Source organism: Phocoena phocoena, chromosome 19 (assembly GCF_963924675.1).
Source record: "Phocoena phocoena chromosome 19, mPhoPho1.1, whole genome shotgun sequence".
Lineage (NCBI taxonomy): Eukaryota > Metazoa > Chordata > Mammalia > Artiodactyla > Phocoenidae > Phocoena > Phocoena phocoena.
Window position 1 is genome coordinate 48,481,828 of NC_089237.1, and position 13,717 is coordinate 48,495,544.

General features: G+C 44.3%; 1 protein-coding gene across 1 annotated transcript in view; it reads right to left on the reverse strand.

The window, feature by feature from the left end:
- Nucleotides 1–13,693, reverse strand: part of ZZEF1 (zinc finger ZZ-type and EF-hand domain containing 1) — a 112,158-nt gene extending 98,465 nt beyond the window's left edge. Inside the window, exon 1 of the mRNA XM_065896625.1 lies at nucleotides 13,340–13,693. Within this exon, the coding sequence (XP_065752697.1) occupies nucleotides 13,340–13,693 (354 nt within the window). The remainder of the gene's footprint in view (nucleotides 1–13,339) is intronic.
- Between the last annotated feature and the right edge of the window lie 24 nt (nucleotides 13,694–13,717).

The following is a 13,717-nucleotide window of genomic DNA, read 5'->3' on the forward strand; positions in this document are numbered from 1 at the left end:
AACTGGATACATTTTGGGGGGGGCTGGGTATTAATTAAACAGAAATTAATGGAACAGTGAAGACCACTAACTGAAAACACTAGGCTACAGAAGAATATTAGAGAATGATCTCCTGTTAGTTTGAACAAAAAGCAAATATGCACTTCCCACTTTGGTACCAAATATATATAGATAGATACATAGATATATCTGAAAGAATAAACATCAAGATGTTAATAGTGGTAATATAGCAATCTACATATGTTGCTTTTATAATAATAAAGAGGAAATTATAAATATTAAGAAATTTTAAGCCCACCCCAATATAAAAAGTAGAGCCAATGGATATGGAGGGAGGTAGCGCAGAAGCACACCTCTGTCTGCCCTGAGGTCCCAGGATGTGAATACGCAGTACCGATAACAGCTACCTCCCAACTCCTTCACATTACAGCATAGTGAGAAAATAGTATTTGCATGACTCAGCGTCTGAGGGGATTAGTACAGCTGTAACCCATTAAATTGGGACTGACAGATGGTTTGGGAAGCTCTGAATTAATAGCACTGAATTTGAGCACTGGCTAAATTTTAAGCAGTGTACATATCATTTATTCCTTATAACAGCAAAAGACCTTACTATTTAACCTCCCCATTTTATAGTTGTACAGAGAGGTTGGAGAACTTGCCCAAGGTCACACAGCTAGTATTCGACTACAAAGCCCCCAGAGCTCATGTTCTTCACCATTCTCCTTCCTTTGACCAGATAACACCTGGCGTTCCTTGCGGTCCGGAGACCAAGTGCTCAAAACGCCTCTCTTATCCATCTCTTTCCTGCATCTGTAAAATTTGCTCTCAGCACCTTGTGCCCATGTTAACTCAGTATCAACCTTAAAACTGAGACTCACTCTCTAAATTTCAAATAGTACTCAAGTCCTACTCCTACCAGAACTTCTGCACTTCGAGTGCCATCTGCATCTCAAGTGCTGTTTGTTCCCAAATTCCCACACAACTCCTGCCGTTTATGGCTGATAAAAATCCTATATAAGCAAGGCTATACAAACGGTGACATTATGCTATTTTTAACAGACTCTGTTGATCTGTCAATAGTTAATGGATATGATAAAGAGAATTTTCAAACAAACAAAATAAAGACAGTTCGGGTGAGAAAAAATATCAGAAGAGCGTTGCTAACAGCTTCACCAAACAAATACGTGATTTCCTAACAGTCAGAAATTGTCCTTAAAGAGGGGCTTCCCTGGTGGTGCAGTGGTTAAGAATCCTCCTGACAATGCAGTGGACACGGGTTTGAGCCCTGGTCCAGGAAGATCCCACATACCGCGGAGCAACTAAGCCCGTGCACCACAACTACTGAGCCTGCGCTCTAGAGCCCACGAGCCACAACTACTGAAGCTGGTGCCTAGAGCCGTACTCAGCAACAAGAGAAACCACCACAATGAGAAGCCCACACACCACAACAAAGAATAGCCCCCGCTCAACGCAACTAGAGAAAGCCTGCACGCAGCAACAAAGACCCAACACGGCCAAAAATAATTAAAAAATTTTAAAAAAGGAATCGTCCTTAAAGAAATGCACAAGTTGTAAAATCTAACACATAACATCTAGTTTGTTTCACAGAAGCCAATTTACTTAGCAGTTATTCAACACCATCCGACAGGCAGCCATATATACTTGACCCATGGTTGGGTATGTGCATATTGGGATTCAGGGCATAGTCCTTGCTCTCCAAAATCCTTACAGCCTAGAAGAAGACAGATACGTAAACCGAGAGCAGCAATGTGATAGGTGTGATAATTATAATATAGAAGTAACAGCATAAATAACTATAATAGCTGATACTTACTATTAAGTAAGCATTTACTAGGCACCAGACAGAGTTCTAAGTACCTCACCTGCATCAACTCATATTTTCCACAACCCTAAGGTCGGTACTATCGCTTTACTAGAGAGGGAAAGAGAAGTTAAGCATTTTGTTCAAGGTCACATGGTTAGTACTGGTAAATGATGGAGCTTGGATTCCAATCCTGGTTTGATCTGGGACTCCACACTGTCGACCACTATGCCATGAGCTAACAGAAGCACTCCAGAAGCCAGAAGCCCAGGAGGGGTAGGGGCGTTTGGGGGAAATGGCCCTCAGAAAAATGACCCTTGAATTGAGCCTTAATGAATAACTAGGAATTTGCAAGGATATGAAGACAGGGAGGCCATCCTGGGTAGAGGGGACAGAGTGTGAGAACAGACACAGAGTGCACCACAGATCGTGAGAACTATAACCTACCTGTGGTGTGGAAAGGAGGCGGGGGCGGGGGATGAAGAGACACACAGAGGTCAGAAGAGAGAGAACCTGGCCAACCAGGCTACAGAGCTCAGATCTCGCAGCAAGGGTACCATGAGGCTGCTGGAGAAGACTAAGGGTGGAGGGGGCCGAGCCTCCCAGATCTATAAAGGCTCCCATATTGGAATGGACCTACAAATCTCTTAAAATATGTTCCTTTATACTGCTGAACCCCTTCTCCAGTGTCTCTGTGACATACATTGGTGACAGGAAGCTCATGTCTTGTGGCCAGTTGACAGCAACAATGCTCTTCTCTATATAAGAAATGGAAATCTCCATCCCTGATGTTACCACCCTGTGGGGCCCTTCAGAACACATCTGTTCCTTCTACCCCAACACAGCCTGCAGATCACTAGAAACACTGATCAGGTCCTCCGAGTTTCTTCAAACCCTCTATCCTTCAGCCAGTTCTCTATGTGGTATGGCTTTTGGTCTCATTCCCATCCTGGCTGCCCCCTCCAAGATCCCTCCAATTTGACAATAAACCTCAGAGCAGCGCCTCTCAACTTTTATCGGCTGATCCACTATAAGACATACATTTTATATCATGAGCCAGTTTACATGTAATTGGTATAAAAGTTTGGTGAAACAATGTACTTTTTCTTATCAGATATAATGTACCCTGATCTTTTCTATTCCATTCTACTCTTTCTTTTTTTTTTAACTTGCAGGTTAACACTGACTAAATAGGTTTCCAACCCACTGAAGGGACAGTCTGAAACTCACTGCCCTGGAACATGGGGCCCCAGACCCAACTGGATACACTGGGTCTAACCTTATGGTGCAAAGTAAAGCAAGTCTACTTTCACCTCTCTGCATACAGAGCAAGACCCCCAATTTCCATGGAGTCTCCACATAGACAGCAACCTGGACTGATCTGCTGTATTCCTCCTCCTCTCCTGCTCCAGGTCTCTTCCTGTCACACCCGCTACGTGCTCTGCCGTCCACATGACAACTATGCAGGCAGCTCCCAAGTGCAGGCATTATGCTAGGGATCATGTGGGAGATAAAGAGTATAACACAGACTAAGGGGAAATGTGGGTAAGAGATCAGTGTCACATGGACCTCTTACTTTCTGTGAGACCTGGGACAAGACTCTTGGCCTCTCTAAGTCTCAACTCCTCTTCCCACCCAACCTTCCTTCATAGCTTGTTGTGGGGGTCCAAAGGTTTCATGAACAAGTCTATGCCTAGTAAACTGCAAAGAACTATTAATACATTCTAATTAGAGGCCATAATTGATACAACTCACAGACAAGAGACAGAAAAGTGGGCTGGCTGACTACAGATTTCCATCCCTTCGCCTTGGCCCGAGGGCAGCATGGGGCCGGGCTCAGACCATTCCTGTCTAACCTTCTTAACCACTACTGGAATCGAGACCACAGTACACATAGAGAATGAGCCAAAATCATCGCAGACCAGAACTGTGGGTTCAGACAAGCAGAATGCAATGCACCAGGCTTACATATAAAGGCTGCGCACTGGTTCAACTTGGAGAAGCACACTCCATCAGAAGTCAAAAGATCTAGGTCTGGTCCTAGTTCTGCCACCTGTTGGCTGAAAGAGTCACTTATCCATTTAAGGCCTTAGTTAACTCATCTGTAAGGCTGTTTCACATTCCATGTCTAGTGAAGTACTGAAGGGCTGTTACAGAAGATGGAGTAAACAATCCTAGAGCAGAGACAGAACAATAGAGAATAACACCACTAACAGCAACATTTACTGAGCATTAAGCATGTGCCAGACACTGTTCTAAGGGATTTACATGAATTCATTTAATCCTCACACTGACTATATAAGGTAGATACTATTATTATGCTCATTTTATAGCTAAGGCAACTGAGACCCAGAGCGGTCATGTAAGTCAATCAAGGTCACATGGCTTGAGGATGGTGGAACTAGGAATTGCCCACAAGCAGGCTGAGTCCAGGGCCCAATTCTCACGCTCAGTCTAAAAAAGAACAGTGGAACAGGCAGACTTACAAATCGGCAAACTCGGAACTTCCCTGGTGGCGCAGTGGTTAAGAGTCAGTCTGCCAATGCAGGGGACACGGGTTCGAGCCCTGGTCCAGAAAGTATCCCACATGCCGCAACTAAGCCCGTGCGCCACAACTACTGAGCCTGAGCTCTAGAGCCCATGAGCCACAACTACTGAGCCGACATACCACAGCTCTGAGGCCCGTGTGCCTAGAGTCCAGGCTCCACAAGAGAAGCCACCACAATGAGAAGCCCGTGCAGCGCAACGAAGAGTGGCCTCCACTCGCCGCAACGAGAGAAAGCCCGCGCACAGCAACAAAGACCCAATGCAGTCAAAAATAAATTAAATAAATAAATAAATTTATTTTAAAAAATGTAAAAATTAAATAAGTAAATAAATCAGAAACTCGCTAATACCTTTAACAGGCTAACTGTCCAAGATGTTACAGAAGTGATCCCGGGGCAGGTGGGGGACAGGCTGCCTGCAATGGCTACAAAGGTCCCATCCAACTCAGACTCTAGACCAGGTCCCAAAGAAACATCATTCCCCAAGTTTTGCTTTCTCTCACCTCAATATATTTCCACATGCTGTGCCTTTCAAATGGAATATCCCTTTCTTTCTTTGCCTGGCAAATTCTTTCAGCTTCTCAACCTCTGGTTTGGTGAAGCCTTTCCCAAACTCCCATGCTACTGTTAAATGCTTCTATGTGGTCCTTGAAAGTGGAAAGGGCTTAGCAGGGAGCAAAGGGCTGAAGTGAGAGAAAGGGAGCAAAGGACAAAATTCCCCTCATATATGGGTAACAGTAAATGGACCCGGCTGGCTAAATAGCACTGGGAGGTAAGAGTGGAAGGGTATAAAGACCTAAATGTTAAGACTAACATTTGATTCTGAAGGCAATGGGAAGCCAATGAAGTTTCTAAAGCAAGAGAGTCCATAACGAAGTGGTATTCTGGAAATCAGGGAAAGGCAAAACAGATCTGTGACCTTTCCTCCATAGCTCTCGTGGATTGTGAAGTTCTCCAAAAGAAAGCCAATACCATCACTCCCCCCAAAGCAAAGCACAAAGAGCCAGAATAACCTCCAATTCCCCCAGGATCTTCCTCTTCTGCACTGCCTCATCACTATCAATGGTCAACGCTTACTGAAGGCTTCCTGTGTGCTGGAGAAGTGCAGGCGGTGCCTCAGAGCCCCATGGCAGAGCAAGGCTGCACAGTGTGCTCTAAGTGCCAGAAGACCTGTACTGAACAGGAAACAAGAGCCTCACGGGTAGGACTGAAAATATGATTATACAGAAGCCATCTGAATCATGCCACGGGAAAGGCTTGGTCCTGACCAGGTGATGGTGCCAAGGCAGGGAATCTTGAAGAACTCATAGAAGCAAGGTCCACACACAGGACAAGGCAGGTGTCCCACAGGGGACAGAGGTAGATAAGGTCAGACAGGGAGACAGGCTGCCTGTGGGCTCCGACTCATTCAGAGGAATATGTACTTGATCCCTCAAGCAGTGGGGAGCCTCTACAGGCTCTGAGCTGAGGGTAAGCAATGCTTGTAGCCTGCTTCCGCGTTACGGTACATTCACACGTCTCTCACGCTGTGTCTTGACAGGGTACAGAATTACATCTGTATAATTCTATTTGCATAGTTCTTGGGCTCAGAGCCATTCTAAATTAATTGATCAATACTATGACATGATAATGCCAAGATGGTATTCTTCTCCAAATTTCCTCTAAACCCAACAGTGACTAAGAACCTTTTTAAGTCTTCACTAAAACTGTATTTAACTGTTTCCTCCAATGTCAAGAAATAACTTCTTGGGGATTCCCTGGTGGTCTAGTGGTTAGGACTCTGCGTTCTCACTGCTGAGGGCCCAGGTTCAATCCCTGGTCAGGAAACTAAAATCCCACAAACCGTGTGGTGTGGCAAAAAAAAAGAAAAGAGAAGAAAAATCTTATTAAAAGGTTACAGATTGAACATAAAATATGAGGTTGGAGAATGAGGACTGTACCATATTCAATCTGTCAAACCAAACTGAGGGCTCCATGGGGAAAATACCTACTGAGCACTGGCTATGAGCTGGGACTGTGCTAAGACAGTAAATAAATGAATAAAAATGGTCCTTCCTTAAATGGACAAACTCTTAGAAAGGTATAACTTTCCAAGACTGAACCAGGAAGAAACAGAAAATATGAACAGACCAATCACAAGTAATGAAATTGAAACTGTGATTAAAAATCTTCCAACAAACTAGGGCTTCCCTGGCGGCGCAGTGGTTGAGAGTCCGCCTGCAGATGCAGGGGACATGAGTTCGTGCCCCAGTCCGGGAAGATCCCACATGCCGCAGAGCGGCTACGCCCATGAGCCACGGCTGCTGAGCCTGCGCGTCCGGAGCCTGTGTTCCGCAATGGGAGAGGCCACAGCAGTGAGAGGCCCGCGTACCGCAAAAAAAAAAAAAAAAAAAATCTTCCAACAAACAAAAGTCCAGGACTAGATGGCTTCACAGGTGAATTCTATCAAACATTTGGAGAAGAGCTAACACCCATCCTTCTCAAACTCTTCCAAAAAACTGCAGAGGAAGGAACACTCCCAAACTCATTCTATAAGGCCACCATCACCCTGATACCAAAACCAGACAAAGATACTACAAAAAAAGAAAATTACAGACCACTATCACTGATGAATATAGATGCAAAAATCCTCGACAAAATACTAGCAAACAGAATCCAACAACACATTAAAAGGATCATACACCATGATCAAGTGGGATTTACCCCAGGGATGCAAGGATTCTTCAGTATATGCAGATCAATCAATGTGATACACCATATTAACAAACTGAAGAATAAAACCCATATGATCATCTCAATAGATGCAGAAAAAGCTTTTGACAAAATTCAATACCCATTTATGATAAAAACTCTCCAGAGAGTGGGCACAGAGGGAACCAACCTCAACATAATAAAGGCCATATATGACAAATCCACAGCAAACATCATTCTCAATGGTGAAAAACTGAAAGCATTTCCTCTAAGATCAGAAACAAGACAAGGATGTCCACTCTCGCCACTACTATTCAACACAGTTTTGGAAGTCCTAGCCACAGCAATCAGAGAAGAAAAATAAATAAAAGGAATACAAATTGGAACAGAAGAAGTAAAACGGTCACTGTTTCCAGCTGACATGATACTATACATAGAAAATCCTAAAGATGCCACCAGAAAACTACTAGAGCTAATCAATGAGTTTGGTAAAGTTGCAGGATACAAAAATAATGCACAGAAATCTCTTGCATTCCTATACACTAACAACGAAAGATCAGAAAGAGAAATTAAGGAAACAATCCCATTCACCACTGCAACAAAAGGAATAAAATACCTAGGAATAAACCTACCTAAGGAGGTAAAAGACCTGTACTCAGAAAACTGTAAGACACTGATGAAAGAAATCAAAGATGACACAAACAGATGGAGAGATATACCATATTCTTGGATTGGAAGAATCAATATTGTGAAAATGACTATACTACCCAAAGCAATCTACAGATTCAGTGCAATCCCAGCAAATTACCAGTGGCATTTTTTACAGAACTAGAACAAAAAATCTTAAAATTCGTATGGAGACACAAAAGACCCCCTGAATAGCCAAAGCAGTCTTGAGGGAAAAAACCAGAGCTGGAAGAATCAGACTCCCTAACTTCAGACTATACCACAAAGCTACACTAATCAAGACAATATGGTACTGGCACAAACACAGAAATATAGATCAATGGAGCAGGATAGAAAGCCCAGAGATAAACCCACACACCTATGGTCACCTTTTCTTTGACAAAGGAGGCAAGAATATACAATGGACAAGAGACAGCCTTTTCAATAAGTGGCGCTGGGAAAATTGGACAGCTACATGTAAAAGAATGAAATTAGAACACTCCCTAACACCATACAAAATGGATTAGAGACCTAAATGTAAGACCGGACACTATAAAACTCTTAGAGGAAAACACAGGAAGAACACTCTTTGACATAAATCACAGCAAGATCTTTTTTGATCCACTTCCTAGAGTAATGGAAATAAAAATAAACAAATGGGACCTAATGAAACTTAAAAACTTTTGCAAAGCAAAGGAAACTACAAACAAGACAAAAAGACAACCCTCAGAATGGGAGAAAATATTTGCAAACGAATCAACAGACAAAGGATTTATCTCCAAAATATATAAACAGCTCAAGCAGCTCAATATTAAAAAAAACAAACAACCCAATCCAAAAATGGGCAGAAGACCTAAATAGACATTTCTCCAAAGAAGACATACAGATGGCCACGAAACATATGAAAAGCTGCTCAACATCACTAATTATTAGAGAAATGGAAATCAAAACTACAATGAGGTATCACCTCACACCAGTTAGAATGGGCATCATCAGAAAATCTACAAACAACAAATGCTGGAGAGGGTGTGGAGAAAAGGGAACCCTCTTGCAGTGTTCGTGGGAGTGTAAATTGATAAAGCCACTATGGAGAACAGTATGGAGGTTCCTTAAAAAACTAAAAATAGAATTACCATATGATCCAGCAATCCCACTACTGGGCATATACCCTGAGAAAACCATAATTCAAAATGACACATGCAGGACTTCCCTGGTGGCGTAGTGGTTGAGAATCCGCCTGCCAATGCAGGGGACATGGGTTCAAGCCCTGGTCCAGGAAGATCCCACATGCCGCGGACCAACTAAGCCCGTACGCCACAACTACTGAGCCTGTGCTCTAGAGCCCGCGAGCCACAACTACTGAGCCTGAGTGTCACAACTACTGAAGCCCACGCGCCTAAAGCCCGAGCTCTGCAACAAGAGAAGCCACTGCAATGAGAAGCCCACGCACCACAACGAAGAGTAGCCCCCGCTCGCCGCAACTTGAGAAAGCCTGTGCGCAGCAATGAAGAACCAACAACGAAGACCCAATGCAGCCAAAAATAAATTAATTAATTAAAAAAAAAGACACATGCACCCCAATGTTCACTGCAGCACAATTTACAATAGCCAGGTCATGAAAGAAACCTAAATACCCACTGACAGACGAATGGATAAAGATGTGGGGACTTCCCTGGTGGTGCAGTGATTAAGAATCTGCCTGCCAATGCAGGGGACACAGGTTCGAGCCCTGGTCAGGGAAGATCCTACTTGCTGCGGAGCAACTAAGCCTGTGCGCCACAACTTCTGAAGCCCACATGCCTAGAGCCTGTGCTCCACAACAAGAGAAGCCACCGCAATGAGAAACACACGCACCACAACAAAGAGGGACCCCCGCTCGCCGCAACCTGAGAAAGCCAGTGCTCAGCAACGAAGACCCAACGCAGCCAAAAATAAATAAATAAAATTAAATTTAAAAATCTATTTAAAAAAAAGACGTGGTACATATATACAATGGAATATTACTCAGCCATAAGAAGGAACGAAATTGGGAATTGGGTCATTTGTAGAGACATGGATGGATCTAGAGACTGGCATACAGAGTGAAGTAAGTCAGAAAGAGAAAAACAAATATCGTATATTAATGCATATATGTGGAACCTAGAAAAATGGTACAGATGAATCAGTTTGCAGGGCAGAAACAGAGACACAGATGTAGAGAACAAATGTATGGACTCCAAGGGGGGAAAGTGGTGGGGGGTGGGGCGGGGTGGGGTGGTGGTGGGGTGAATTGGGAGATTGGGATTGACATGTACACACTGATGTGTATAACACAGATAACTAGTAAGAACCTGCTGCATAAAAAAATAAATAAAATAAAATTCAAAAAAGAAAATGGTCCTTCCTTCTGACTTTACAACCCAACGAATTTCACAAAGTAGGCACCAAAGCTAATTCAGAAAATTAATAAAATAAGACCTAGGGCTTCCCTGGTGGCGCAGTGGTTGAGAGTCCGCCTGCCGATGCAGGGGACATGGGTTCGTGCCCCGGTCCGGGAAGATCCCACATGCCACAGAGCGGCTGGGCCCGTGAGCCATGGCCGCTGAGCCTGCACGTCCGGAGCCTGTGCTCCGCAACGGGAGAGGCCACAAGAGTGAGAGGCCCGCGTACCGCAAAAAAAAAAAAATAATAATAATAAGACCTATTCGTACTAAATTCCCACATTCAAGGCATCTGCTATCATCCTATGTTCAGCACTTTTTTCCTGCTCCAAAGTCTACATGATTTTCTGGAAGCTTATCATATTAAGAGCACAATATCTAATCTCTAATCTCTGATGTCAAATAAGAATTTAATTTTAACTCTAATTCCTCTTCTACATAGGAGTCAATTAAATTAAATATTGCTCCCTGTGAGCAAATCAAAGAGTCCTTCTCCATGGACCACACCCACCAAGAGAAAAGGTGTGTTGTACTATAAAATGACAACGTTTCAGACTTTGGTCTTTGGTACAAGTTCAAGAATTTTTTTAGGACAACACCTCAAGCAACTGAGGTCACAGGTATGTGAAGGCAAGACAGCTGGGTACACACGGATGGCAACAGGAGCCGGAAGAACCAACGTGTACAACTTGGAAACTCTTACCATTACACTAGTAAATACTATACACCGATGAGAACCTGCTCTACAATCTGGTCCCTGCCTGCTTCCTAGCCTTGCTCGCCTCCTGCTGCAGTCTATGAAATTGTAACCCAATATCTGTTTTCCTCTTCCTCAGTAATTAAATCCTGATTTTTAGCTGAATATATGGCCATGGAATAAGGATCTTTCCCAGCCTCCCTTGCAGTTAAGTGTAGCCATGTGACTGGGTTTGGCCAAATGGGTTTGTGGCCCTCTCCTTCCTTTTCCCTTTCCTGCTGGTTATGCAAAGCAACAGCAACAGAGTCATTTGGGTCATTAAGTGGAAGGTGACTGTGGAGGAGGACAGCACAAGAAGATGGACAGAGTCAGGTCCCTGATAACTGTGAAACTGCCATATCAATCCTGGACTGCCTAAGTGGACTTTTACATAAAAAGCTTCTTTATCATTTAAAGCACTGATGCACTGGATTTTCTGTCTTGAAGCAGTTTTGTAACCATAACACATCCTACCATTCTTTCTGATTCTCTATTCTCTGGACTTGGGACTTGTGTATTTGACTCCCTCTGCCTGAAATACTGCTAACACCTCTGCTCCTTGTCTGCTTTCAGCCTTCAAATCAGAGCTGAAAAGTTAACTTTCTCAGGTAAGTCTTCCTTGACACCCTGGATGAGCTTAAATACTATTTTTTCACTATGCTTTCCCTTGGATAATACTCACCACACCTATAATTGCTGGGTTAACGTGCATCACTTTCAGTACTAGATACTCTTTAAGAACAAGTTATCTGCTTTGTCCACTGTCATCCAAGTGCTGAGTACTCAGTTTATGCCCAACAAATATTTATTTGCTCAGTGAATGAATGGATAACGTCATAGCCCTTGAGTGAATTCTGGGCCACACCTCGAGGACTTCTGGCTTCACATTACGGGACTCCTGTAGCTCTATTCCTGTCAGACACTCTCACAATGTAAACACTGTTTCCCTCCATTCTCTTTTGGACAATTTTGAAATGTGCTAACTCCTTCAAGAGATCTGCACAGCTCTTTCTGACACTGCTTCATTTTCTCTTTACACACCTAGGACTAGAGTGGAAAGTATTGGGAATTCCCCGGCAGTCCAGTAACTAGGACTCCACTCTTCCACTGCAGGGGGCCCAGGTTTGATCCCTGGTCAGGGAAATAAGATCCCACAAGCCACGCAGCCAAAAAACAAACCAGAACAAAACAAAAAGAGTGGAAATTATCATGAATCCTCCTGGAATTAAAAAAAAAAATGGAGACACTTCACTAAGTTATATGACCAACATTTTCAAAAATCGGGATTCTTTACAGGTATTTTTAAAAGGAAAATATAAGAAACCACATTATCTGAATTCTGGCCATGTAGAGGAAAACATCCTTAAAATATTTTAAAAGCCTCTGGTTTTAAAGTGTACATCACTTTTTAATGGCATTACAAGTACCTGTCAGTTTACTGCTTTATGCACTCACCCTTCACTGACACTGAATATACTACATGGTTTACCCATTTTCACAAATTAAGCACCTTTTTGTTATAACATTGTGGAGTTAAAGAAATAGGGCCCCAAGGAGGTAGTGTGACGTAAGAAAAACAAAAAACCAAGAGATCTGAGTGACAGTCTCAGTTTTGCCAATGATTCACAGGGTGATCCTGGATCAGTTCTTTCCTTAACTCTAAAATGAAGAATGCGGTACAGATAATTTCTAAGATCCCTTTCAAGGGAAATATTTTGTTGCCATATCAATTTGCAGTTAATCACTTAACAGAAACAATGTTGGTGACTATGCTCAAAACTATTATATACAATTACAAGTAGTGACAGGAAACTTGGTATTTGCCTGTCAGTTTTAGGTTCTAGGTAGGTTTAAATGAGTCGAAAATACGACTTTTCAAAGTTCTAAAACAAATGTGTGTTTTGGAAAAGCTAGTTTCTGGGTGATGAGAATGGCTTTCAGAATGTGAAAATTTCCAATATGTGTTATTCTCCTCCCACATTCGTCAGGCCCACACACTGGATTCAAAAGGGGCCCTGCAAAAACCCACTGGCCAATAAAACAGAATGGTTTTCATGGCCACTCCCTTGATCCCTAGAGCACATCTCCCTTAAACCATTCTGGAGCATGATAAGGAAGCTCCAGAGGGCAGTTGATGCAGCGTCAGGCAACAGCACAAAGGTCTATACCACAGCAACATGCAAAGACATCTACACTTGTCCAGTACTTCCGAGCAAGAACGGCCTAGTCCAGGATTTCCACACCTCTAATAAAGGTTAAAGAGATTCACAGTCGTCTCCCGAAGTGAACAGGCTGGAAGCGCCCACTGTGAGTCCCGGCACACTCAGGCTCCTATTCTGGGAAACTGCACACCCTATGGGTTCCTGCCCAGCCTCTCCAAAGCCACCGCCCACCTCTTCACGCCCTTGGGGGCGACCGCCCTGCCCCCGCCCCACAGTCGCCAGTCAGCGCTGACCTCCTCGAACCGCTCGCCCGAGAAGCCGGCGCCACGAGCCTCCAGCAGCTCCCCGAACTGCTCCAGGGTGACGGACTCTTCGCCGCGGCCCAGCCGCTCTTCCAGCCAACGCAACAGCGCGCCGTGGTGCCTAGACACCAGAGACTCGCAGGGCGGCGCGGGCCGCAGCGCAGCCGCCGCCTCTCGCAGTCGGGCCGGCTCCAGTAGCGCTGCGGCGGGAGGTAGCGCCGGGGCCGCGGGGCCCGGGCCGGGGGTCGTCCCCGAGTCCTTGGCCCAGTCCTGGTGCGGACCCCAGCCCTCGCCCCCGGCGGCTGCCGCCTCGTCTTCACTGCTGTGACTCGGAGCGTTCCCCATGAGGTCTCCGTCTCGGGCGCCCGG